We start from the raw sequence: 22,725 nt of genomic DNA, 5'->3' as shown, positions 1-22,725 counted from the left end.
TCTAATTTCAATGAAATGATTTAAACTGAATTTACCAGTTATCAGCCATAACATTCAAATAATTCCTGACACATTACAATAGGGTTCAGTTTGTTAACATTTAATAATACATTAATAAATTTGCAGTATATATGCACAATATTGTCCATTGTTATTTTTGTTCATTACGCTTTAATTTTAATTACCTTTTAAAGTTAAAATGTATTAATTTATCATGTAAATCATCACCAAGAAAGATTAATAAATACTGTGTCCATTATCTAATACTAACAAATAGGAGCTTAATGTAAAGTGTTAGTATCATTTCTTTCTGTAACAATGTCCTACATAGATGTCAGCAAGATTTCACAGCATTGAAATAAGTAAATAAAACAATAAGCAAATATTTCAGAATAGTTTATTCTAATATAATTTAGCTCAACAGTAAGACAGAAGAACAGCTCCGTTTTAACACATTCTTGCCATATTTAAATGCATCCCACAGAATTCTACAGTGCTGAAAATGCGACAGAATGTCTGCAGAATTCATGTGGGATTAATAAGCACTAAGACCACGTGCATCAAATGCTCTTGGTAGAACTGGTGAAGACATTGAAAATAATCAAGATGGACATTGATTAAAAACAATGATGATGTGCTGTGTGCGTAAGAATCAGCCTGATGGGAAGGGCAAGGGCTTCTGGGAAAGAAGGGATGAAATGAAAGATTGAAATGATAATGAAAAAGACAGGATCTGGGAATCAGGAAGAAAAGGAGTGAAAGAGATGGATAAATAGCGTTCTCCAACTGTAACCTGCCAACGCCAAAACACTTTTACTTCGCATAATTTGCCCCAGCTCTCCTCTCTATGCTTCCTTCCCTATCACACTTGTTTTCTCTCTCTCCCTCGCTGTTCAGACAGTGTGTGTCCTTGCTTTTGAAATGTGTTGTTCCTTGGGGAGAATTAAGTCCTGTGCACCGGACATACTGTGTGTGTGTGTACTGGTTGAGTGGCCCCTGAGGCTTCATGCTGGGAGCCCACCCAGCTGACAGTCTAGCTCAGCCCAAAGTCCCATCCTCCCCAGTCAGACCACCCAACCACCTGATCCCAGGACTCTTCAGATACATCAGTGGGCTCATGTGGCTATACATATGCCATGTGTATTTGATTTTTTTTTGTCTGGCATATTTACGTGTGTAAAGGTTGTACAAAATTCTGAATTGAAAATCCTTTCAATTCATGAGTTGAAATTTCAATTTAATAGGAAGCTAAATTTGTATTTGGAATAGGAATTTACTAAAGTTATAGGTTCAGTATTTGGGACAATGAATTTGGTTTTTCCAACCCAGTTAATAAATCTATCTGACTGTATGCTTATGAATTCTTCAAACTAAGATTTTGACGACATTAAAAATGTTTTAATGTTCAATCAAGGCCTTCAAGCCATATTCAAAATCACACTTTGTTTATATTAATTTCTTAATTTTAATATACTTACTTAAATTGAAATTTGAACCGCAATTCTATTTCCTATTTGGCACCTACATTCAAATTCATATTCGGAATGGTGCACAACCCTAGTATTTATGTTTTTTTAGGTTTAGATAATGGTCAGGAGACTTAAGTTTTAATTTTTGTTTTAATTTAATATTAAAGTGCTTCTCAAGCCTGTCCCCACCACTGCATATTTTTGTACGTCTCACTCATCAAACACACCCAATTCAAGTCTTGCAATCTCTACAAAGTCTCTGCAAAGCTGATGAGTTGAATCAGGTGTGTTAGATGAGAGAGACATACAAAAATATGCAGTGGTGGGGACAGGATTGAGAAGCACTGTCTTAAACTTCTATCAGAATTTCGCAATAGAAACAAATTGGAAACAAAACTCTAAGCTATGCAAGTTGATGTAACCGGCCCTTCTTGACACGTTCAGAGCAGGAGAAGAACAGGAGTAAGGAAAACCTGAGAAGCAGGAATTTAAAGCAATTTCATTGCAGGCTTACGCTTGCACATTTTAGATCTCATTTGTCATTTTTCTTTCCCATGGCACGTGGCATCTCGTTGTCGGGAGCGTGCCGGGGAAAGCAGAATGGTAGGATGCTCAGAAAATGAGAGGGAAGACTCTAATGCATGAGCTGAAACCAAAGAGACGCCGCCAACATGCACAAACACACAGTGGCGTGAGGATAAGCAATGTATTAGTCATCTATTACAGGAATCAGTCTCACACTGGGCCTGTTTTCCAGTCTTGCTGGATGCCTTGTGAATTTCCACCCATGAAATAGAGCGGCTTTCTTCCCCCAGACTCAGCTCACAGAAACTCGCTGCCCACGGGAGACGGCTCTGACCTGGCAAATCTCTGCTTACAGTGGGTCAAATTCTCCACCAGCAGTGGGGATGATACAAAACATAATCCAGAAAAGAGAGGCGCAGCGAGTCTAACTTCACCCCGTGAATGGACTGAATGGAGGAGTGTTAGCCGAGCCGGTCGATTTGAAAGCATGCACCTGGTGTGATTCAGGTGTGTGTGAAGGGTATTGTACATGCTAAATGGATTTCTCACCTCTCACTCTTTGTGGAATGGACAGACCAGCCAAATCGCCCTCACTGAGTGCGCTCTCAAGGCCTTGGAATATATCCTCCCTACCAAGAATGAAAGAAACAGAGAAAGAGTACGAAAGAGAGGGAGGAAAAAATTAAGTGTGTGTGTGTGTGTGAGAGAGAGAGAGAGGCAGAGAAAAAAAAGAAAACAAAATAGCGTTTACGGTTCAAGCTGCCTCTGAAATAATTTTCCATATCAGTGCAACTGCATGAGCCCAGTGGGAAAGGGAATATGATTTTCTCCATACATTGCCAGTGGAAAAGAAGAACTCAAATCAAAACAAGATAGAAGAATGCTGGGAAGAGAACGCGAGAGGCACTTGCTGGTCTTTACATCAGGAATTCCGTACTGGAAGCGCTAGAGGACTGTTAGCAGGTCTTTTCTGGTAAGAAAACACACAAACCATCATTCAGTCAGCTGTCCAGAACCCGTTTGGCCCGTCCAGTAGCCCGCCGAGATCTATTAGGCTTCGGCCTCTGTCTCCAGCTTTGCATGCCTCGTCGATCCAGAGAGCAGAAAGGCTCGACTCCATGTTAATTCCTCACACTCTCTTGGTTGCTCTGCTATCGGCACTCGGGTTGGGAAGCTGCTCTTGCTGAGCCCCAGGTTTTGGACTGCGTCCTGTCATTAGTTAATGCTGAGAGCTCCATCTGATATTCCCTGGATAAGTCCTTGCCTCTCTTCCCATGCCGACACTCAGGAAAGAACAGAGGGTGGATCGGGGGATGTGGAATGATATTCGGCCCCTGAGCCAAAGTGCTCTTGTGACAACAGGCCGATTAGCATGAAAACAAATGCTCGTAGCAGACAATTGAATCGTTCCCTGTTTGGAACAAATGGTGGCTTTGCTTGTTGCATGTAATTAGCCTAGCCGAGGCAGGCTGACAGCATCCATATGTCTGAGAGGGTGCGAGAGCGTGCGTGAGTTTACCGTAAGCGCTGGAGCGTAGAGCGCTAGCCACTAGCACAGCATTTTTAGCAGGAGAGGAGCCTTAGGAAGCGGCAAAGGGAGGAAGAGAGATTTAATGAGGTAGAGAGCTCGAAAAATGACAATTTAACATAGCTGCTGTTTGCTAAGATAACAATGAAGTGATGGCGACAGCAAGATGTTGATCCCCGGGGAATGAGGGCAGGTTTTCCTCATTAAAGGCCAGGATGGTGTGGCGGGACGGTGACGAGCGAGCAGACCTGTGATCTGGCCAGGTGGAAGTCCATATAGATAACACGACTACTGAGGATGAGATTGAAGTGTCAGAAAAAAAGCAGCAAAATAGCAGAATAGAGTACTAAAGTAGTAGGATAGAAAGAAGCAGAAAACATTGCTAATTTTCTGGTTTATGCTAGTTAGCAAAGATGTCACTCTAATATTCTCTATTGGACATGATTATTTTTGTCCTACGCCTGTGAATGTACAGAGGGACATTATATTGCATAATTTCAATTTAGTTGTTCGTATTTGCAACTTTACATCGCCCTATATGACTTTATATTGCATAACTGATTTTCTCAGAAATACCTTTTTATTTTTTACTCTGAGGTAGAAACATGCTTCAGTAGATGGGACAGTCAAGGTGCAACAGAAACCAGACCACTTCTCCGATGGCTGAGGAATCTCAGTCGTCATACTAGTTCAGACACCAGCACGGGAGCATCCAAAACGCCATATATGCCGGCCTTTTTAGCAGTGGTAGATTCGCATGAATAGCATGAGAGAAGAAAAGATGACTTTGTCCCTACCGACCCAGTGTTCCTGCCATGCCATGTTTAGGAGTGGAGTTTATTGCTGTCTGTGCAAACTCATTTTTGGACCATGCTCTGTCTGTGTGTGTGAAGCTGGTGTCCTATCTGCGAACCCTGAGTTGACCCAGACTACCGTATTTGTGTTGTAAAACACTGTGTGTGTGTGTGATTTTTATTTGTGTGTATGGCTTTAATGTTTGACCTTGTACTGCTGTGTTTATCCCCTCTCGCTCGCTCTCTGTTTTGTTCTGAAGGTAGAGTGATTTTAGAGACCTGCTGATCATAGAGGGGTGTTTTCGCACCCAGGGGGGTTGATTCAAACATTCATAGATGGAAATGGAAGGGCGGCAGTGCCAGCAGGGAGCTGTGTGTGTGTTGTGTCCTGGAGTGTGTGTACGTCTGCTCATCACCGCTATTGTTTCGTCTGCTCTGTTTGACTCTCATCTCAGAGGAACATGTACACTTCCCCTACACACACACACACACACACACACACACACACACACACACACACACACACACACACACACAATGTGTACTTCCAAAAGTCTGGGTGTGATTTTTGATTGACTGCTGGTGTTTGAATTAACTGGGTTCTTAATAAGGGAGCTGAAAACCTGTTGCTGATTTAAAGTGATACCCATGTGAGTGCTGGCTTGTGGGAATGCTTTTAATTGATCCGCAATGGAGACGTAACAGCTATTTGTCATATTTGAAAATGTGGTTGGACACGTCCTCCCGGTTTTCCAAACCAAAATTATATGTAGTCCGAATCCAACATCTGGAGCTGATGAATAGCACCTACTAATTTTTAAAAAACAGAAAGACAGCCGTTCAATTTTACCAGTGTTTTGCGGCCATGCCGGCTTATTAATGTTTTGTCCTTGTGGTTTTCATCAGAAAATAAGATCATGAGTTTCTTGCCAGGACTAAACTGTTCTTGCCAAACACTGTAACCATCTCTCTGAAAATAATCTTAGGCAAGAACTCAAGGGCGATAGAGTTACCTTCAAATGCATGTGCCGTAAAAACTGAATGGGTTATTATTCAGGTAGTATGCTTTAAACATGTTTACAGTCGAACTAACTTTAAGTAACTTGCTCAGCACGACTGTCTTCAAACTTTTGCTCTGGCATGCTTAGTAGTTGACCTGAAAGAAAAAAAAACTTGTCATAGAAGACTGTTTATGCTAATTATTGTTATAGTGCCTCTTGTGGCAACTCTGAGAATGCATTGCGTTTGAGACATTAGAATGGCATTTGTGTTCACACACTCACATGTTTCAGGCCTTCACTAATATTATTTTTGCATTTCAGGGACAAACATCAGTACTAAAGATTGTGATTAATTGTGACTAGTTGCTTAGCAAGCAGTTGTTGACAGTAGTTGCTCTGCCTAACAGAAAACTGATCATAGAAAAATAACGTTTTTGCTAATGCTCGCTAACTTGCCCCCTGTGCCAACAAGTAATTGCCTTATGTTATGAATTGCATTTTGACCCTTTGAAAGCATTTATGTTCACATAGTATATATTATATATGTTACACTCTAAAAAATGCTGGGTTAAAAACAACCCAAGTTGGGTTGAAAATGCACTAACCCAACAATTGAGTTGTTTTAACCCAATGGTTGAGTTGTTTTAACCCAGTGGTTGAGTTGTTTTAACCCAGTGGTTGGGTTAAATGTTGCTTAAGACAACCCAATTGCTGGGTAAGAACAACTCAACCATTGGGTTAAAACAACTCAATTGTTGGGTCGGTGCATTTTCAACCCAACTTGGGTTGTTTTTAACCCAGCATTTTTTAGAGTGTATATATAATAGTGTATATATTATATATAATAGCAATGTTATTATATTTTACAGAAACACAAAACAATTTTATTTGGTCAAAAATTAAACCTAATTCAAAGTTTTGGTATTCAGTTTGGGTAATTTGTGAATTGATCTCTTTATTCTACTCAGGGTGTTGTGTTCTCTGGTGATAAATTAAACCAGTGGTAATAAAATTCGTTGACACATGTAAGCCTCTCGATATTTCAGCTAAACAAATTTTACATAATGCTTCTTTGTCCTCATTTTTGGTCATAGCAAAGTGGGTCCACACTGCTGACATGTTTACCTGCTGGAGCTTATCCACGTTCTATGCACAAATAATATGCTAAAACAGTCAAAACATAAAGAAGCTAAACGTCACTGTTTAGTCAATGATTTCCAAAACTTCTGCCAAACTATTTTAGTTGCTGAAATTTTGGCACAACACAACACAACACAACACAACACAACACAACACAACACAACACAACACAACACAACACAACACAACACAACACAACACAACACAACACAGTAGTTGACTTGAATAAGAAAATTAACCAGAGAAGACGGTTTACTCCCATGCTTGCTATAGTGCCCCTTGTGGCAACACTGATAATGCAACATGTTCTTGTTTAACATTATGCGCCCTATATCATACACCCGTCGATTTTTCTAGTTTCAGCTCAGTGCAGTTATCATTTTCACATCCAAATGCACTTGCGCCTAACTGTTCGCCCATTGGCGTGCTGGTCTGAAAACTAGGTGTGTTCAGGTTTATTGTTGTTGCTATTTAGAGGCAACTGAAAATTATTTCTCCATTGACCAAGAAAAACCTGGTCTAAAGTCAATAGCGCAGTATGTTTTGTATTATTTTAAGGGCACGTTAGTAATATGCGCCTATAGGCGGGGGCACGACGTTCGTACACTCTGCTAATTAGACACAGGGACGCACAGCAGCACGCAAACATTTTTAAATATGAAAAACAAAAGGATTCCTCTCCGCGGAAGCGTTCAGTCTTTCCGCTTGCAAATTCCACCAATAGCCGTCATGGTACAACCCCTACTGTAACCCCGGGTCTACCGACAAGAGAGTCCGATGCTCTAACAAGGAGGCTAAAGGCTGCAAACTCTAGCATCAGAGTGAGTTTTTACTCGCACAGCAACTACTAGCTGGCCTCCGTTACACAAGCACAACTGTCTTTTAAAGGACTCTGATTCATTTATTGCATTTTATGCCTAAAACACACCCATTACTCATTAAGAGACTAGGTACAACCCTTTTGGACCATGTGCCTGGCATGCTGACCGTTTTTTCCCACCATTAAACTAAAAAGTGGATTCGAACACGCCCTAAGTGCGCCATGCGCTTTAGACCATGTGCCCAGATTGTTAAAATAGGTCCGTCTGAATTGTAGTCGGAGGCGATATCCTCGTGGGCAGCGCTCCTATATGTAGCGCGATTGCACTTTGGGTGACCTGAGTTCGAGTCATGGACCTTTCCCGGTCCCGTTCCACTCTCTCCCACTTCCCTTTCTGTCTACTCTATAAAATCCTATCGTAATAAAGGCAACAACACACACACACAAAAATGAATATTATGAATTGTATTTTGACACATTTGTTTCAGGCCTAAACTTTTATCTTAGAAAAAAACAAATGTATTTTTTGAATTACTCATTCACTTCATGGCATTGCTTCTAGACTATCCGTCATTGTTTTCTTTTTCTCTTTGGGTGGTGTGCAGTTCTCCGTTTCTTTACATGCACGATGCACTTTTACTGTCCAGCAAACGATGCTCAGTTGTTCCCGCCAGCTGTGCCGTCCGTGCCTACACAAACACTCCGGCCCGCAGACCTGGCTGTCGGACTTCGGTTATAGATCTTCGGGCCTTTGGTTTTCTGCTGTGTGCTGTGCGCTTTCCGTCTACTCTTTTGTTTCATTGTTGCCGGTTTAAAATTCCCCCTTCTCCTATTTGTCTTTTTCTCAAATCGCCTTTCCTCCTCTGCAACATATTATTTCATGCCTCTGTGTGAGTTATTTAGTGTGGTTTGACGTACCTCATTCTGAGAAGCTGCATAGCTGTGTTTAATGATCCTGCCGTAGGACGACCCACACATGACACACAGACATACACACCATTGTAATTTCTGCTCGCTTTTTTTTTTCAAAGTTTGTGGCGGTTCTGGGGTGTGGCGTGTCCCAATCCTCTGGGAATTAACTCACTTCCAGTCTGACCTCCTGTTTTAAAATACACAGATGCAGAGTTACACACTCACACACTTGCAAGACCACACACCCACTCATACAGCCTCTTCCCGATTCCCAGGGGAAGGCGCTTCCTCTGAGTTATAATTTAATTCATGACAGGGGAATACCACGGATGGCATATCCAAACACACATAACAGTGAAAGGTAAAAAAAAAACGTTTACGCACACGCCAGTGATAAATTACATTTAAATTCTAAAATGCAAATCTGTCTTTTTTGGCACAACATTCACAAGTGACATCACCAGGGAGGAAATTCCACAACAGCAGCACATCTCTAGTGGTTCTAGGAAAAATGGAGCATGTTCTTCACAGTTTGAGCTGGAGTTGTTAATCTGTCCACTTTTTTATTTCCTGCCTGTTTTGGTGTTCACTCCAAGATTTGAAGAAAAAAAGGACTAATGTGCGGCAACCATTGTAGGTGTAATCCGACCTTGATTCTTGCTTCCTGTCGTAGAGTACAATATGGAGTTGTGATATGATTAAGCGGATCTATCTAAAGCCCTGAATGAGACTAGCTATCCCTGGGGAGATTAGGTCAATATGTGTTTTATGATCTTAATTTTGTCCTATTTAATATTTTTCCCCACAACACTTTTATTGACCAAAGTTAAAGAATCTACTATATTAAGAACCAAAATAGTTTGCTTTAATGTAAACATATTGCGATGACCAAAATCATGACTGAAATGTACGTTTTTAATCACTTAAACCTTGATATCTGCCTCTGCTTTCTTTGACAAGATTATGAGAGAAGTATTACCAACGTTTTGAATTAATCATTTGTTCCAGTTGAATCAGTTGGACTGATCTGGTTCTTGAGTTAAACTCAATGACTCAGTGATCCGGTCGCAGCAGTTAACAACTCACTGGAGGGAAAGATTATCAACGAATGCCTTAAATTTAATTCTGTTCAAGATGCGAAACTATCATGTCGCAATGTCTTCTAGCAGCATACCTACAAATGTAATTTTAGAGCGCAACCTGGGGATAGGCCTCCAGCAGGAGCAGGGTTACACATTCAGTGCCATGTTCATTTAAATCCTTCCTGTCTCTGCCATTTCTGTGTTTAGGAACAGAAATGATTAATGACTAATGCTAATTTTACATGTGGATTACCCTAAATACTCCCATGTCAGTTTAGACTCATTCGCACAAGCGATCAGGCCAAAACCAAAGGACTTCAAAAATATCCTCTTGTACGGCACAATCCCAAACTGACTGAGTCACGGCTTAGAGACGCAAAACAAACAGGCAGTGAGAGAAGTGTGCTGTTTCTGCAGACCCTGCCCTTCCTCCCTCCCAGAGGCTATTTATTATGACTGCGGAGAGAGAAAATATTGGGGTTTTTCTGGAGTGGCACATGTTTTTGGGGGACAGTGAGATGTGGGGTTGTGTGAGAGCGTGGAACCCAGCTGTGTAAACACCCCCCCCCCCCCCCCCCATACACACACACACACACACACAAGAGGGAACCACTCCCCTGACAAAACCATTAATATGAAGTCTCTCATGCCCCTCCTCCTCTAGCCCTGCCATCTAAGACATGTTCCACCTCACACATTCATGGAGCTAAACACATTCATGGAGCTAAAACGTGTGTGTGTGTGTCCTTGTTTATATTACATTGTGGGGACCAAATGTCACCATAAGGATAGTAAAACCTGAGATTACCTACATTGTGGGAACCAGCCAGCGGTCCCCACTTTTTAAAAGGCTTATAAATCATACAGGAGGATTTTTTTGGAGAAAGTAAAAATGCAGAATGTTTCCTGTGATGGGTAGGTTTAGGGGCAGGGGCAGTGTAGGGGGATAGAAAATACGGTTTGTACGGTATAAAAACCATTACGTCTATGAGAGTCCCCACAAAGATAGTGAACCAGACGTGTGTGTGTGTGTGTGTGTGTTATATGACTTTTTGTGATTTTGTGAAGCTTGCTTACAGCTTGGTCAGTCATGTTTACACGTTTACCTAGTTATCTCTACAGGGATATCTGTTGTTCTTAAATTTAGTACAGTATTCATGTACCATGCGCCAGGGTCCTGTTCACCCTGTCAGGGTTTATTTTGCAATATTAACTGACTCACCATATATTATCCCTCTTATTGCACAACTACTTACCAAGTAAATTATGGACATACAATATTGATGAGAATGAGCTAAATTGTTTTATTATTAGATGAGACAAAGGACAGAGCGATACAAGAGACATGAAACTGGCACAGTTATGTTGGAAAACGAGTGTTGTCACATGCAAAGATTTGGAGACTTTATATAAAATATTTGATAGCAGATTTGTATATTTATTATATATCATTTGGCATATTTATATATGGTACAGGTGTAAAAAAAACGTTGAGTTTGTACCTGTTACTCTTAACTTTACTCTTGTTACTTCTCTATTCTCTTCTCCACCATATTTGGAGCAACACTTGTGTTATCTCTGTCTGTTGAACTGAGTACTCAGCACCAGTAGACATAAACATCCTCCTGTGAAGAGAGACAGAGAGAGAGAGACAGCTGTTGTAATGTAACACATAGACCCATTAGAACCTCGAACTGTTGTGTGCGCTGAAGGATTGCACTTCATTTGGATCTCTGACTTAAACAAGTAACGCATAATCCAAACCTCTGACTTGCCTTTTTTTCCTCCACATCTCTCTCTCTCTCTCTCTCTCTCTCTCTCTCTCTCTCTCTCTCTCTCTCTCTCTCTCTCTCTCTCTCTCTCTCTCTCTCTCTCACACTCTCTCACACTCTCTCACACTGTCTGCCTGTCTGTCAGTCTCACACACACGTCTTGTTCCACTAAAGGGCAGCGCTGGGGGACTCTCATTTGATGACAAGGCTGAACATGCACTTGTGCAATTGGCAGTTACGTGAGTGTGTATTTGTGTGTGGCAGACACACTCGGGACTCCCACTCTTCAGGATTCTTCCTTTTAATTCCTTAATTGGATTAATGTTGCTCTGAGCCTGGAATCAGGCGATTAGTATGCACATGACCCGATTTCCTTAAGCGCTCGCACAAGAGTCACTCTCTCTCGTTCAGCCGCGTTTCGCGCCACGGACATAAATAAACACACATTCCCTTTGGGGATCCGCCTGACAAGACAGCATCATCCTTTATAGCTCACTGTATTCCCGCCGTAATGACTCTGTCGCTGTTGTTTTTTCACAGTGACTGGGCTTCCCCAGGTTCAGCATGCCGCCCCACACACGCTGTTTGGGCTTTTTTTGGCAGCTACATTTCTTTTAGACCTCCCGCCATCCTTTCCTTTCCTCCAATCCCTCTGTTCATGTATCAACAGCAATTCATTTCTGCAGTTTGGTTTATTAGAAGTGGTGGAAGGAGGGGGGGAGTTAGTAGGATGGGCGCAAGCAATAATTCCAGCCTTTGCAGCTGACGCTCGGCCCACGGCGTGCTCGAGATGGAGGAAAAAAGAGAGAAAAAAGTCAATAAAGCAAAGCAAACAAGAGGAAACATTTTATTAAAGGGGAAGTTGGCGGAGGGCGTAGAGGAGATGAGGAGCGAGGGCTTTATGCTGTTGTTCAGATGGTTTGGTACGGTGGGTGTACAGCAAACCAGACTTGTGGCATTAAGTCTGGTCCACTTTACTGCATATTTTGGACAACAACAACAACAACAACAACACAAAATGCCCATCAAAAGCTGTGTGTGCCATTTAGATTAGAATCCAGTGATGAGATCTTCATCTCATGCTCTCATAATATTACCCTGGTAAACACTGTTTTGTTACCCTCCAGGCTGGACCTCTGTGCATGAAACTTGCATTGCTGTTACTGGGAGTTTCAGATGTGCTTTCCAGTTTTGTGTTCAGTAGACTATCCATCAGACGGTCAGTGTCAGCGGTCCGTGGTTGTGCTGTCTGAGGCTACCCATGGCAACCGGCAGAGTTGAATCATGCAGGAGTATTTAGGTTCATGTAAGGGTGGATCAGGTTTCCCTTTCTGCCTGCTTTCATTAGTTCAGTTTGATTTTATCATAGATTGAATATTTAGCTACTCGAAATCTCTAGGAGATCATGAATGATCAACTGCTGTGTTTCCCCGTTGTTTCCCCTAAAAAAAATCTTGTCTTACCCTGTTGAAAAAAACAGCATGCTGGTTAGGTATGTTTTGAAGCATGGCAGCTGGTTTGAGCTGGTCATGAGCTGGTTTAAACTGGTCCAAAAAAATGACAATTTAATTTTTATCTGCTTACCAGGGCATCCAAGATGTAGGTGTGTTTGTTTCTTCAGTAGAACACAAATGAAGTTTTTTAACTTCAACCATTGATTGTATAATGCATGTCAATGGGGTGTTTTTCTACGAGAGTCACTATGAGAGTAAAAAACATATACATACAAATCCATATTAAACCCTGTGGCTCGTGACTATACATTGATGTCTTAAGACATGAATCGAACAGTATTTGTTTTTTGTTTTTACCTCATTGCAGACAGATCTCATCTTCCACCGGAGAAGTTCAAAACCGTGCGATCATAGATATTTATATATAATCCTTATTAGTTCCTGTGCGGATCTGTCGAATGAGGCATCTATGTAGACATATCTATAATCGCACCTGGCTTTTACTATATTCCGCATTAATGGCATTGGGAATACTGGATGAGATTAGTTTGATATGAGGTTAAATTTTTTTAACCATAAGTACTGTTTAGTTTCTCATAGAAACTGATCGCTTCATGATCAATATATCGCCACGAGCCACAGGGTTTAATATGGATTGGTATGTCTATGTGTTTTTTACTCTCATAGTGACTCTCATAGAAAAACACCCCATTGACATGCATTATGAGAGCAATGGTTGGAGTTAAAAATCTTAATTTGTGTTCTACTGAAGAAACAAACACACCTACATCTTGGATGCTCTGGGGTAAGCAGATAAACATCACATTTTCATTTTTGGGTGAACCATTCCTTTAAACAAGTTCATAACAATCTAAGGACCAGCATAAACCAGCTCAAACCAGCTGCCATGCTTTAAAACATGCCTAACCAGCATATGCTGTTTTTTTAACAGGGTAATCTCAGCACATTTTTTTATTTTGTTGAGATAAACAATTTGGATTGGTTTTAGTTTATGAAAATATGAGAGGATGAAATGCCAGATTTTTTTTTGACAAAATCTAGTTTAATGTGAAATATTTGTTAGTTCATTTAAATAAAAAAATTTGTCGATTTTAATTCAAATATAAAATTCACTAAAATATTGGGTGAAAAAGCTATATACTGTATATCAACGCATTTTTCATTACAATGAACTAAGAATCCTGTCTTTACCAAACATTTGATATTAAAGTAGATTTTGTCAAAAAATATTGCAAATATGTATATATATGTTTAAATATTTAATAAAATTTTCTTCTCAAATACATTTTTGTTTGTTTTTATAAACGCATAATCTTAGCATCAAAATAAATGTTGAAAATGTACATAATTTGACAAAATTTCTTAGAGAGTAGATGCAATTGACTATAATTAATTAAAAAATCTGACATGAAATATTGACTCAAATTACCTACACTTTTTAAAAATCTTCTGTTGTGCCCTAACTGTTGACCTAACTAACTGGAAAAGACCGTGTTCATTTGAAAGGGGTGGATTTTGCCAGAATCCATAGAGAGACCGCATCCATAATGCATTGCTGAATAGTGCACGGTCCTTTCATTTCGGGAGTGGAACCCGTGGGAAGGTGGTAGGGACATTTGGGAGGAGGAGAAGAAGGAGAAGACGTCTGTAATGTGTGCTGGAAATTCTGCAGCCTCGATTATACCATTTCATGTAGCGGGAAACTGTTCCTAGACCAGCGCAAAAAAAAAGGCTACTTTCATCCCGAGGCGAGTGAGTGGGTGAGCGGAGACAAAGTGTCTTGACGGCTGTGATCCCAGCATCCACCCCGGCACCAGCGGCCTAACGTCTTTCCAGACCTGTAATTCCGCTGCTCTTTTCCTGCTTTCTTGACTTTTTTTTCCCTGCTTGCTGTCATTTTTTGCCTAGGGCTTGAGCTGTGGCCTGGTGCTCTGTTTATCTTGTGAGAGCACTCATTTAGTAATTTCACACCCATAAACGTCTTCCTTAACCTCATCCCTCTCACCCACGTTAATTAACTTTTATCAGTTTAGGAAATGAAACCGCACTCGCCTTCACCTCGCTGTTTAATTGGTGGTGTTGGTTGTTTTAGAGGACACAAGGGCAGGGTCTTTGTCAGGGGAAGACGCACAGGAAACCACAGCGGTATGCGCTGAAACTAACAACAGTGTGTTCATGCGTGGTGTTTTTTCATCTGTACAGACTTCACTGTACATGTTGTGCAGACATCGTCTTAAGCGCATTTCATTTTATTCAGTTCCGTGTGTAATAAGCTGGTTTGATGATTCTATACACTGTATCGCACCATGAGCTAATCGTCTTCGGTGAGCTGCCTTATCTTTAAATTATATTATGTCTGAAGTTTATTAAAGCCCTGCCTCTGTAGCATATAGGTTAATCAAACTTATTGGAGTGTTGTAAATTCGCTTGGTTTCTTTCTGTGGAAAACAAAAGATAGATGATGTGTTGGAAATGTAATGACTTCTCCATGTGGTTTGTATGTACTGTGCATGTGTAATGGATTTGATTTATTTAACCCTTGTTGGCTTGAATGTATAAAGTCTTGCTCATTTTCCTTCAGGGATGAATAAAGTTGTATCTCTGATGATCTTCGATCCAGGGTTTCCTTATTATCATTTCATCATCGTCTTTTTCGCTCTCTTTTTTGTGCATCTGTGTTTTGGGTGATTTGGGTCAGTGGTTCTCGAAATGGTTTTGCTTCAGGACCCAGATTTTTTGTATGGACATCAATTCCATTTCAAAAGTCTGTTGTTTTTTTGTACTTCGGTTTGTTGCAGTTTATTTGCATTTAGCAAATGTTATTTGCATTATTCGTCCCTGCTGGCTGGCTGGACAGACATACGACCACATTTGGGTCGGCTGTGGTAATGATTATTTAGATGAGAGTGTATTACGTCCCATTTCTTATTCTCCTTTGTTGGTCTTGTCGCAAAGTGTGTGTCTGTGTGTGTACAAAGTGAGCACAGGGACTTCACTATGGGAATGGTGTCTTACAGAACAGACTGCATGCTTATGCTCCAAAACTCTCTCCGTTTCTTTTTAATGTCTCATACCTCACTTTCTGTCTCTCATTAAGTTTTTTGCTATCTTGATATTTCCTTTAGTCTTTCCCACAATTGCACTTTAATTCAGTCTAATTCGGTTAGGATGATTATTTTAGGCCGCATGTATTTTCCTGTTGTAACGACTGCACTGTAATTGTGGAGGTCCACTTTATAATTTTCACTAATTTAATAATTCAGTCATTTCGAGTGTATGTCAGATTTTTAACATTTTTTTTAAATTTTGTCCTGCAGGCAGTGGACTGATAGGGAACTCATCTGCCTCCTTCATGGGAACGTTTCTGGCCAGCAGTCTAGGATCTCCTCCCTCCCACCCTACCGGACCCCCATCATCCCCCTCTTCTCCACCCTATCGCTCTGGACCTCACTCCACGGCCCCGTCACAGATATGGTTCCCCCACTCACATGAAGGTTATCTATCTATCTATCTATCTATCTATCTATCTATCTATCTATCTATCTATCTATCTATCTATCTATCTATCTGTCTGTCTGTCTGTCTGTCTGTCTGTCTGTCTGTCTGTCTGTCTGTCTGTCTGTCTGTCTGTCTGTCTGTCTGTCTGTCTGTCTGTCTGTCTGTCTGTCTGTCTGTCTGTCAGTCAGTCAGTCAGTCAGTCTATCCAAAATTCTATATGTGGTTCTTACACCTTATATCTAACTATATTTTTCTGTACTAGTCTTGTATAAATACCCATGCTTGGCTTAGCACGGACAAACGTCCACTTTAGAGTATGTATTAGATTCAGTGTGCTATATTAGTGTACCACTTTCTTAGTTCCTGATTTTTATATTAAAGCGTAACTGTGTTTTTCCCTTGTGTGCTCTGTGTGTCTATGTATTAATTTAGACTATCCTGTTAAACATTTATAGCGCTTCATATAAATTGATATGCCTTTAGCGTGTGTCTGAGTATAGTGTTTATTTGTGTCTTTTTAAATAGTATGCACAGCTGAGCACTTGCTATTGGTATTTTCACAGATTCGTGTACAACCGCGTACAAGTGTATGTGTGTGTGTGTATCAGTGCGGGTTAACTGCTCTGTATCTGCGGAGCTCTTGGCAGCTGGCAGAATGGAACAGTAATTGTGGTTGGCAGCGAACACAGTGGTGTTACTGCTGGCACCCAGCGCTACTGTAACTGAATGACTGAACAAATCTGCGCGTGCGAGACAGAATGAGAAAGTTAGAGGGAGAGGGAAAAAAACCGTAGTGGAATAGTCGACCTAGTGCATATTCAAAGAGCTTTACATAAACCATCAATAACCCTACAACAATAATCATGCATATAATGATGATGCTTCCATTAAAATAATAATAATAAAACTAATAGCAATAATATTAATAACAGAATGTGTCTATAATGATGCAAACGGCCCCATCGTGATAAGAGCTCATTATCTGAATCAGTCTTTAATTGTGCTTAGCCCCTCGAAGCAACTGATTGGATGGCTCCGTTTCCCCCCCAGCCGTGTCCCTGCACTCCCTACTTCATTTGCATAAAAAGCATGTCATCAAAATGAGCCATGCAATTACCCCAGCCCCGTTCCCCTGGAGACGGTCCAGCTACCGATGATGTGACGCCCCACCTGACCCATTAGGCCAGGGGGGTGAAAGGGGGAGGACAGGAGAGAAAAGCGTTAGTTGATTGGATGCAGCGGGATCTCCTGTGCGGTCTGGGAAATTGTTAATTAATATTCATTAACTTTATGAGGTTGGTGCTGTAATGTCTGTCGGCAATTTAGTAAATTACCTTAAAAGCAAAAAACAAAAATAAGAAAGGCGAGGAAATGCATTTCGAGCATCATTGTAATGGGTTTTCATGGGGAAGTTGAGCTGGTCGCAACGCTCGTGTGGACACCTGACTGCCAAGGGACGTTGCAATGTGAGGCTCAACATAAGAAGCTCGCTGTTTTGGGGGTTGATGTGGGGTTTCCTCATCCAGGCCCAGGGGTCTCGTGACCCTTACGGTTAAACCCAACTGCAACGGTCTACTTCCTGCTCAGACAACCGACTCTAACACAGGGGGTGTGCATCTGTGTGTGGATTTGTGTGGGTACGTGAATGCGGTTTTAACTGAGAGATGCCGATGGTTAGAAGCATCACCACAGGGAGGTGCTGGCTTCCGGACCCTGCTGAGCATGTGTGTGTGTGTGTGTGTGTGTGTGTGTGTGTGTGTGTGTGTGTGTGTCTCTTCTGGCTTTTGGCCCCTCTGCTCCTCTTTTGGCTATGAACAGTTTGTGGTCAGGCAACACTTTTCAGTGCCTCCTTTATCTCCCCCGGTCAGGTGTGTGTCACTGTGTTTGTGTAAATGAGTGTCTGAGAGAACGTGTGTTTATAGTCATATCATAGAAATAAGCCAACGATGAGACATGCTGGCTCAACCTAACTGATAACCAGATACCCAAACGTCCAACCGCCCAATGGCAGACAGATCAGCCAGAGGTGTGTGTTTTCCAAACAGAAAACACAAGATATGGAGTGGTCTCAAACAGTTACACTCAAAATAGTCAAAACATTCCTCCCACGAAACAAAAATGTGTTATTTTGCCTATACAAGTTTACAATGCTCTTTTTTATGCATTTATATATGGCTGTCAAGCTCCAAAAATGACATAAAAGCACCATAAAAGTGGCCCACATCATGCCTGTGCTATCATATCATATCTTGTGGCAAATAGACTGAAATCTTAGTTGTTATAGACCTTATGCACCAGACAAACAAGCACACAGACATCTTTAGAATTTAGTTTTTTATTGCGGTAGCTCTGCATATTTTTATGGCATTGCTGTCGAGGAGTAATCAGCTGGTGAAGTGGATTTACTTATATTAGAATTATGAAAGTTACACTCTCAGGAAAAAAAAAAGGAACGCAAGTTGTCACTGGGGTGGTACCTTTTCAAAAGGTACACCTTTGTACCTAAAGAGTGCATATTAGTCTCTAAAAGCCAGGTACATATTGGTTCCAAAAGTGTACATGTTAGTACCTAAATAGTACATATTAGAACCTTTGTGAAGGGTACTGTCCCAGTGACAGCTTTTGTACCTTTTTTTCTGAGAGTGCATCATGAGCAGTGTAACGTTTAAAGCAGATGTCATAATAAATGTCAATAGACTGGGACGTTTTTAAAACAAGTGGTTCATTCATAAATCCGTAAGATCTTACCTTCATGCTGTGAAAATACAAACTGGAAGATGAAACACAAGGAACGCAGCGCTGAAAAGGGGTTGAGCTACATAAGGTATGTACACTAATAATCTTCCCCTTTGGTGAGCTGTTAGTTACGATGTAAGGGAAGTAGCGACAAGTTTCTTCCGTATTGTGAAATCATAGCACATAAAAATATAGGATTGGGGCTTGGTTATGTCCATCAGATGATTGGATGATGGTTATTATATTTTTTTTAATAAAACATTTTGAAGTAAAAAAACAACAATGACAAAAACACACATGAGCCCCTTTCACACTGCACGTCGGACCCGCAATATTCCCGGAACATTGCCGGGTCGCCTTCTGTGTGAAAGCAACCACGTCTCGGCATTGATTACCAAATTCGACCCGGGTCGGGGACCTAGTAATATTGCGGTATTCGACCCGGGACGAGCGCTGTGTGAACAAGAGCCAAAACTAATGCCGCAACGAGTACGTAGTTATCGTGCGACTCCTAGAGCTTGTTTTTTCAATAATACAACCCTGCAGTGCGAGAAGAGCTCGTCTGTGTTTTAAAAAATTAAACAAACAGAAATATGTGCAAACTAGACACAAGTCGAGACCACGGAGCTCCTTACTATCCGCGCTGAAGCTGAGATCGCTCGCCATTATACGTCACATCAGGATGTCACGTGTCAACTCGACCCGGGACCGTTAAGCGTTGTGTGTGAAAGCGCACATATTACGGTATTTCGCTGGCAGTGTGAATGGACCAAATCTAGCGGCCCGGGAACAAATGCTGGGTCACCTTATCCGTGTATTTGCCGGAATTGCAGTGTGAAAGGGGCTATGGATGAATGAATCACAATTAGGTCAATAATATGCATTTAGAAAAATACCCAGCAAGCCATAGCTGTCATGTCTCGGTTAACTATAGCCCCGATATAGTCTGGCTATGAGTAACCTACTTCTTGCCCAAATAACCTGGAGTTTGGTTACATGTCGTTTTTGCCAAAATAACTTGCGAGGTATTCCATCATGTAAGCCAAGTCAACAGTGATTACAAGTTGTTTGGTTTCATGTCTTTGGGTAGACGTCTATTAAAATTTCTCTGACAGCCAAAATTTGTCTTTGCCGGGTTTTAGCCTAGAAGTCAGGGTGTGTTTGGACGGCTATTAGATGTCCTTTAAACGCAGAATTGATTGTTGACTAGGGTACATTTTCATGTCGGGTCAGTGAGTTGAATTTGAGAACCAAATTCAGTTTCACAAAATTGCTCTTTTGAGTTGGACCTTTTCTATTCATTGACTCGTTTTATCCAGTTTTTCAAAACCAGTATGAATATGTTCATGAATCAGACTTTGTGAACCTAGATAAATCAATGAAAATATCTGACATGGAATAATGATTAATTTGCTAAAGTCATGAATTCTCAGGATTTTCAGTAAATAACTTACATTTTGGTTTTATTACCTATCGCATAATTGAAGATGTGTAATATAGTTAATTGGTTGAATCATTTATGATAATTCAATGGTGTGTTTTTTTTTTGTGTGTGTGTGTGTGTGTGTGTGTGGATATTCTATTTTGGAGCTTGACTGCCACGATCCCCATTTACTTTCATTAAATGGAATATAGTGGTCTTTTAAAATTCTGTGGAACAAAATCCAAAATGTTTTTAAAAAGTCATTTTAATTCTAAGCATGTTTGTCAGAGTGAATTAAGACTTAATAGTGCTGGTTTTTATCCAGTTATGTTTTCTCATAAAAATAAAGTGACACTGTGTGTATCAAAGCAACCTGGACACCTGTTTTCCCATCTGTGTGAACCCGCTCTGAGGAACATCAGGTTGTGATTGTGCCTGACCAGAGGATGCTTGCGTTCGTTCTGTCCCTCTTTCTTTCACGCATACACTCTCACACACATTTGTGCCCTCTAAATCCTCTAAACAAGTGTTGTGTGAGGCATTAAACGTGCAGCTGAGTGCTTCGCTGGGTGTTAATGTAAAACGCCTGGAGCAGGTAGAAATGAAGTCGGAACAGCAAAAGATTCTAAGAGTTTGTTCTTTGAGTGTGCGTGAGGGTGTTAGGTAGGTCTGCGCGCTGCATTTGTGTGTGTGTGTGTGTGTGTGTGTGTGTGTGTGTGAGAGAGAGAGAGAGAGAGAGAGAGAGAGAGAGAGAGAGAGAGAGAGAGAGAGAAAAGGAGAGCAAGGGAGTTGGCTCAAAGCAACAGAGAGGGGATCACCTTTGAAGTCCCAGCTGGTGGAGGAAGCCAGGCTTGGCTTGGCAAGTTGCATGCAGTGACTGTGTGTGTGTGTGTGTGTGTGTGTGTGTGTGTGTGTGTGTGTGTGTGTGTGTGTGGAGTGTGTTTAGCCTGGGAAAAGACATGGAGACAGTTTGTATATTTCATAATAAATGAGAGAGTAAGAGGAAAATAATTGGTTACAGTAGCTCATGTACACCCACTCAAATATATGTTCTCCCACACACACACACACACACGCTCTGTCCAAATGATTGTTTTTAAGGACTGAATCCAGGAAGCCCCAATCGGCATGTTGCCAGCTGGCCAAACTCCAGTGTCTGGCGCCCAGCCAACACACAGATCTGCCACCCGAGACTCTCTCGCTCTCTTTTTCATACGCATATTCTCTTTCTCCACATCTCATTGTCCATCTTTCTTTTATCTCTCACTCATTCAATACCTGAGATCTTTCTCCTTGATGTACTTGAACCACTCTTCCTCTACATTAATGTTTTTTGGTTCGTTCCTCTCTATTTTTCACCTTCATCCATTCCTCTTCCCTTTTAAAACGTTCTTTTCCATCATTTGCTGCTTTGAGGTTCTAACACCTTCTCTTACTATTGATTATAGATAGACCATCTTCTTTCATTATCTTTTTTCATCTACTTCTCTTTTTTATTATTTCTTTTTGTTTTGTAAAACCTTTCTAGTCTGAAAAAAGTACCTCAGACTCCAGTAAAATATTAAGCAGTAAAGTTTTCAACATTAATAATAATAATAAATTGTTCTTCACTGTAAAGATGTTTTAAAAAAATATAAGTTACCTAGTTGTCTTCAAATTTTAATTTCATTGAAATTAAAAATTTGAGTTAATACAATGAACATTTTTGAGAATCAACAACCTTTATTAAAATATTATTAAAAGATTTTGTAAGCATATTGGGTAATTGTGTGTTTTATTTGTGAAGACGCAGTGAAACATGCCAAATTATGCTACTTTCATAATTTATCAAATTTTTTATGTGGTTCAGATAAAATCATATTTTGAGTTTTTATTTATTAAACCAATTTCCTTTATTGAAATTAAAAATTTAAGTTGATACAATGAACTCACAATTTTAAGGCAACCAGGTTACTTACTTTTTTAATGTTAGACCTACAATATTTTTTTTACAGTGTTGAAATCAGCATATTAGTATGATTTCTGAAGGATTAATGTTAATGGCTGCTGGAAATTCCGCTTTGCTATTACAGGAATAAATTACATTTTAAAACATAATATGAGCACCACATTTGTCTGATCAAGTTAAAAATCATTTCAGTTTTTTAAAAACACACTTCAGTATAGCTTCATATTTTCCATCTAGATTTTTTTACTACGTGCGATCCCTTAGGCAAATTAACTATATAACTTGCAGGAAACAATTGTTTATTTCAATTACTATTATATAAAAATAAATGTAGCTATTTATTGAACATCATTGTCTTTTATTGTATTGCCGTTTCATTAAAGCAACAAGCCACCCAAAGGTATTCATTACAGTGGTTTTACCACCATTTTGAAGTGAATCGGTCTTGTGTGGCTTATTGCATCTTTTTTCTTGCAGCCAGCCACAGTGGCCACATTCTGCAGCCGTTGATTCAGCACATCTCACAATTAACAGAGCTGACAAGATCTCCTCCCCCTCTTCCCCTCTCTGTTCTGCTCTCTCCTCCCTCCGTCTGCCTGCTT

At 40.5% G+C, this 22,725-nt stretch overlaps 1 protein-coding gene across 8 annotated transcripts in view; it reads left to right on the top strand.

The window, feature by feature from the left end:
• bahcc1b (BAH domain and coiled-coil containing 1b) overlaps positions 1–22,725 on the top strand; it is a 142,291-nt gene that overhangs the window by 69,938 nt on the left and 49,628 nt on the right. For 7 of the 8 annotated variants that reach the window (XM_067430694.1, XM_067430695.1, XM_067430697.1 and 4 more), the window contains one exon: positions 15,836–16,012. The exons of the other annotated variant lie outside the window; for it this stretch is intronic. In XM_067430694.1, the coding sequence (XP_067286795.1) occupies positions 15,836–16,012 (177 nt within the window). The remainder of the gene's footprint in view (positions 1–15,835; positions 16,013–22,725) is intronic. 8 annotated transcript variants of the gene reach the window in all.

Source organism: Pseudorasbora parva, chromosome 21, assembly GCF_024679245.1.
Source record: "Pseudorasbora parva isolate DD20220531a chromosome 21, ASM2467924v1, whole genome shotgun sequence".
NCBI lineage: Eukaryota > Metazoa > Chordata > Actinopteri > Cypriniformes > Gobionidae > Pseudorasbora > Pseudorasbora parva.
The sequence above is the reverse complement of the archived record's forward strand: the minus strand, read 5'-3'. Positions and strand labels throughout refer to the sequence as shown.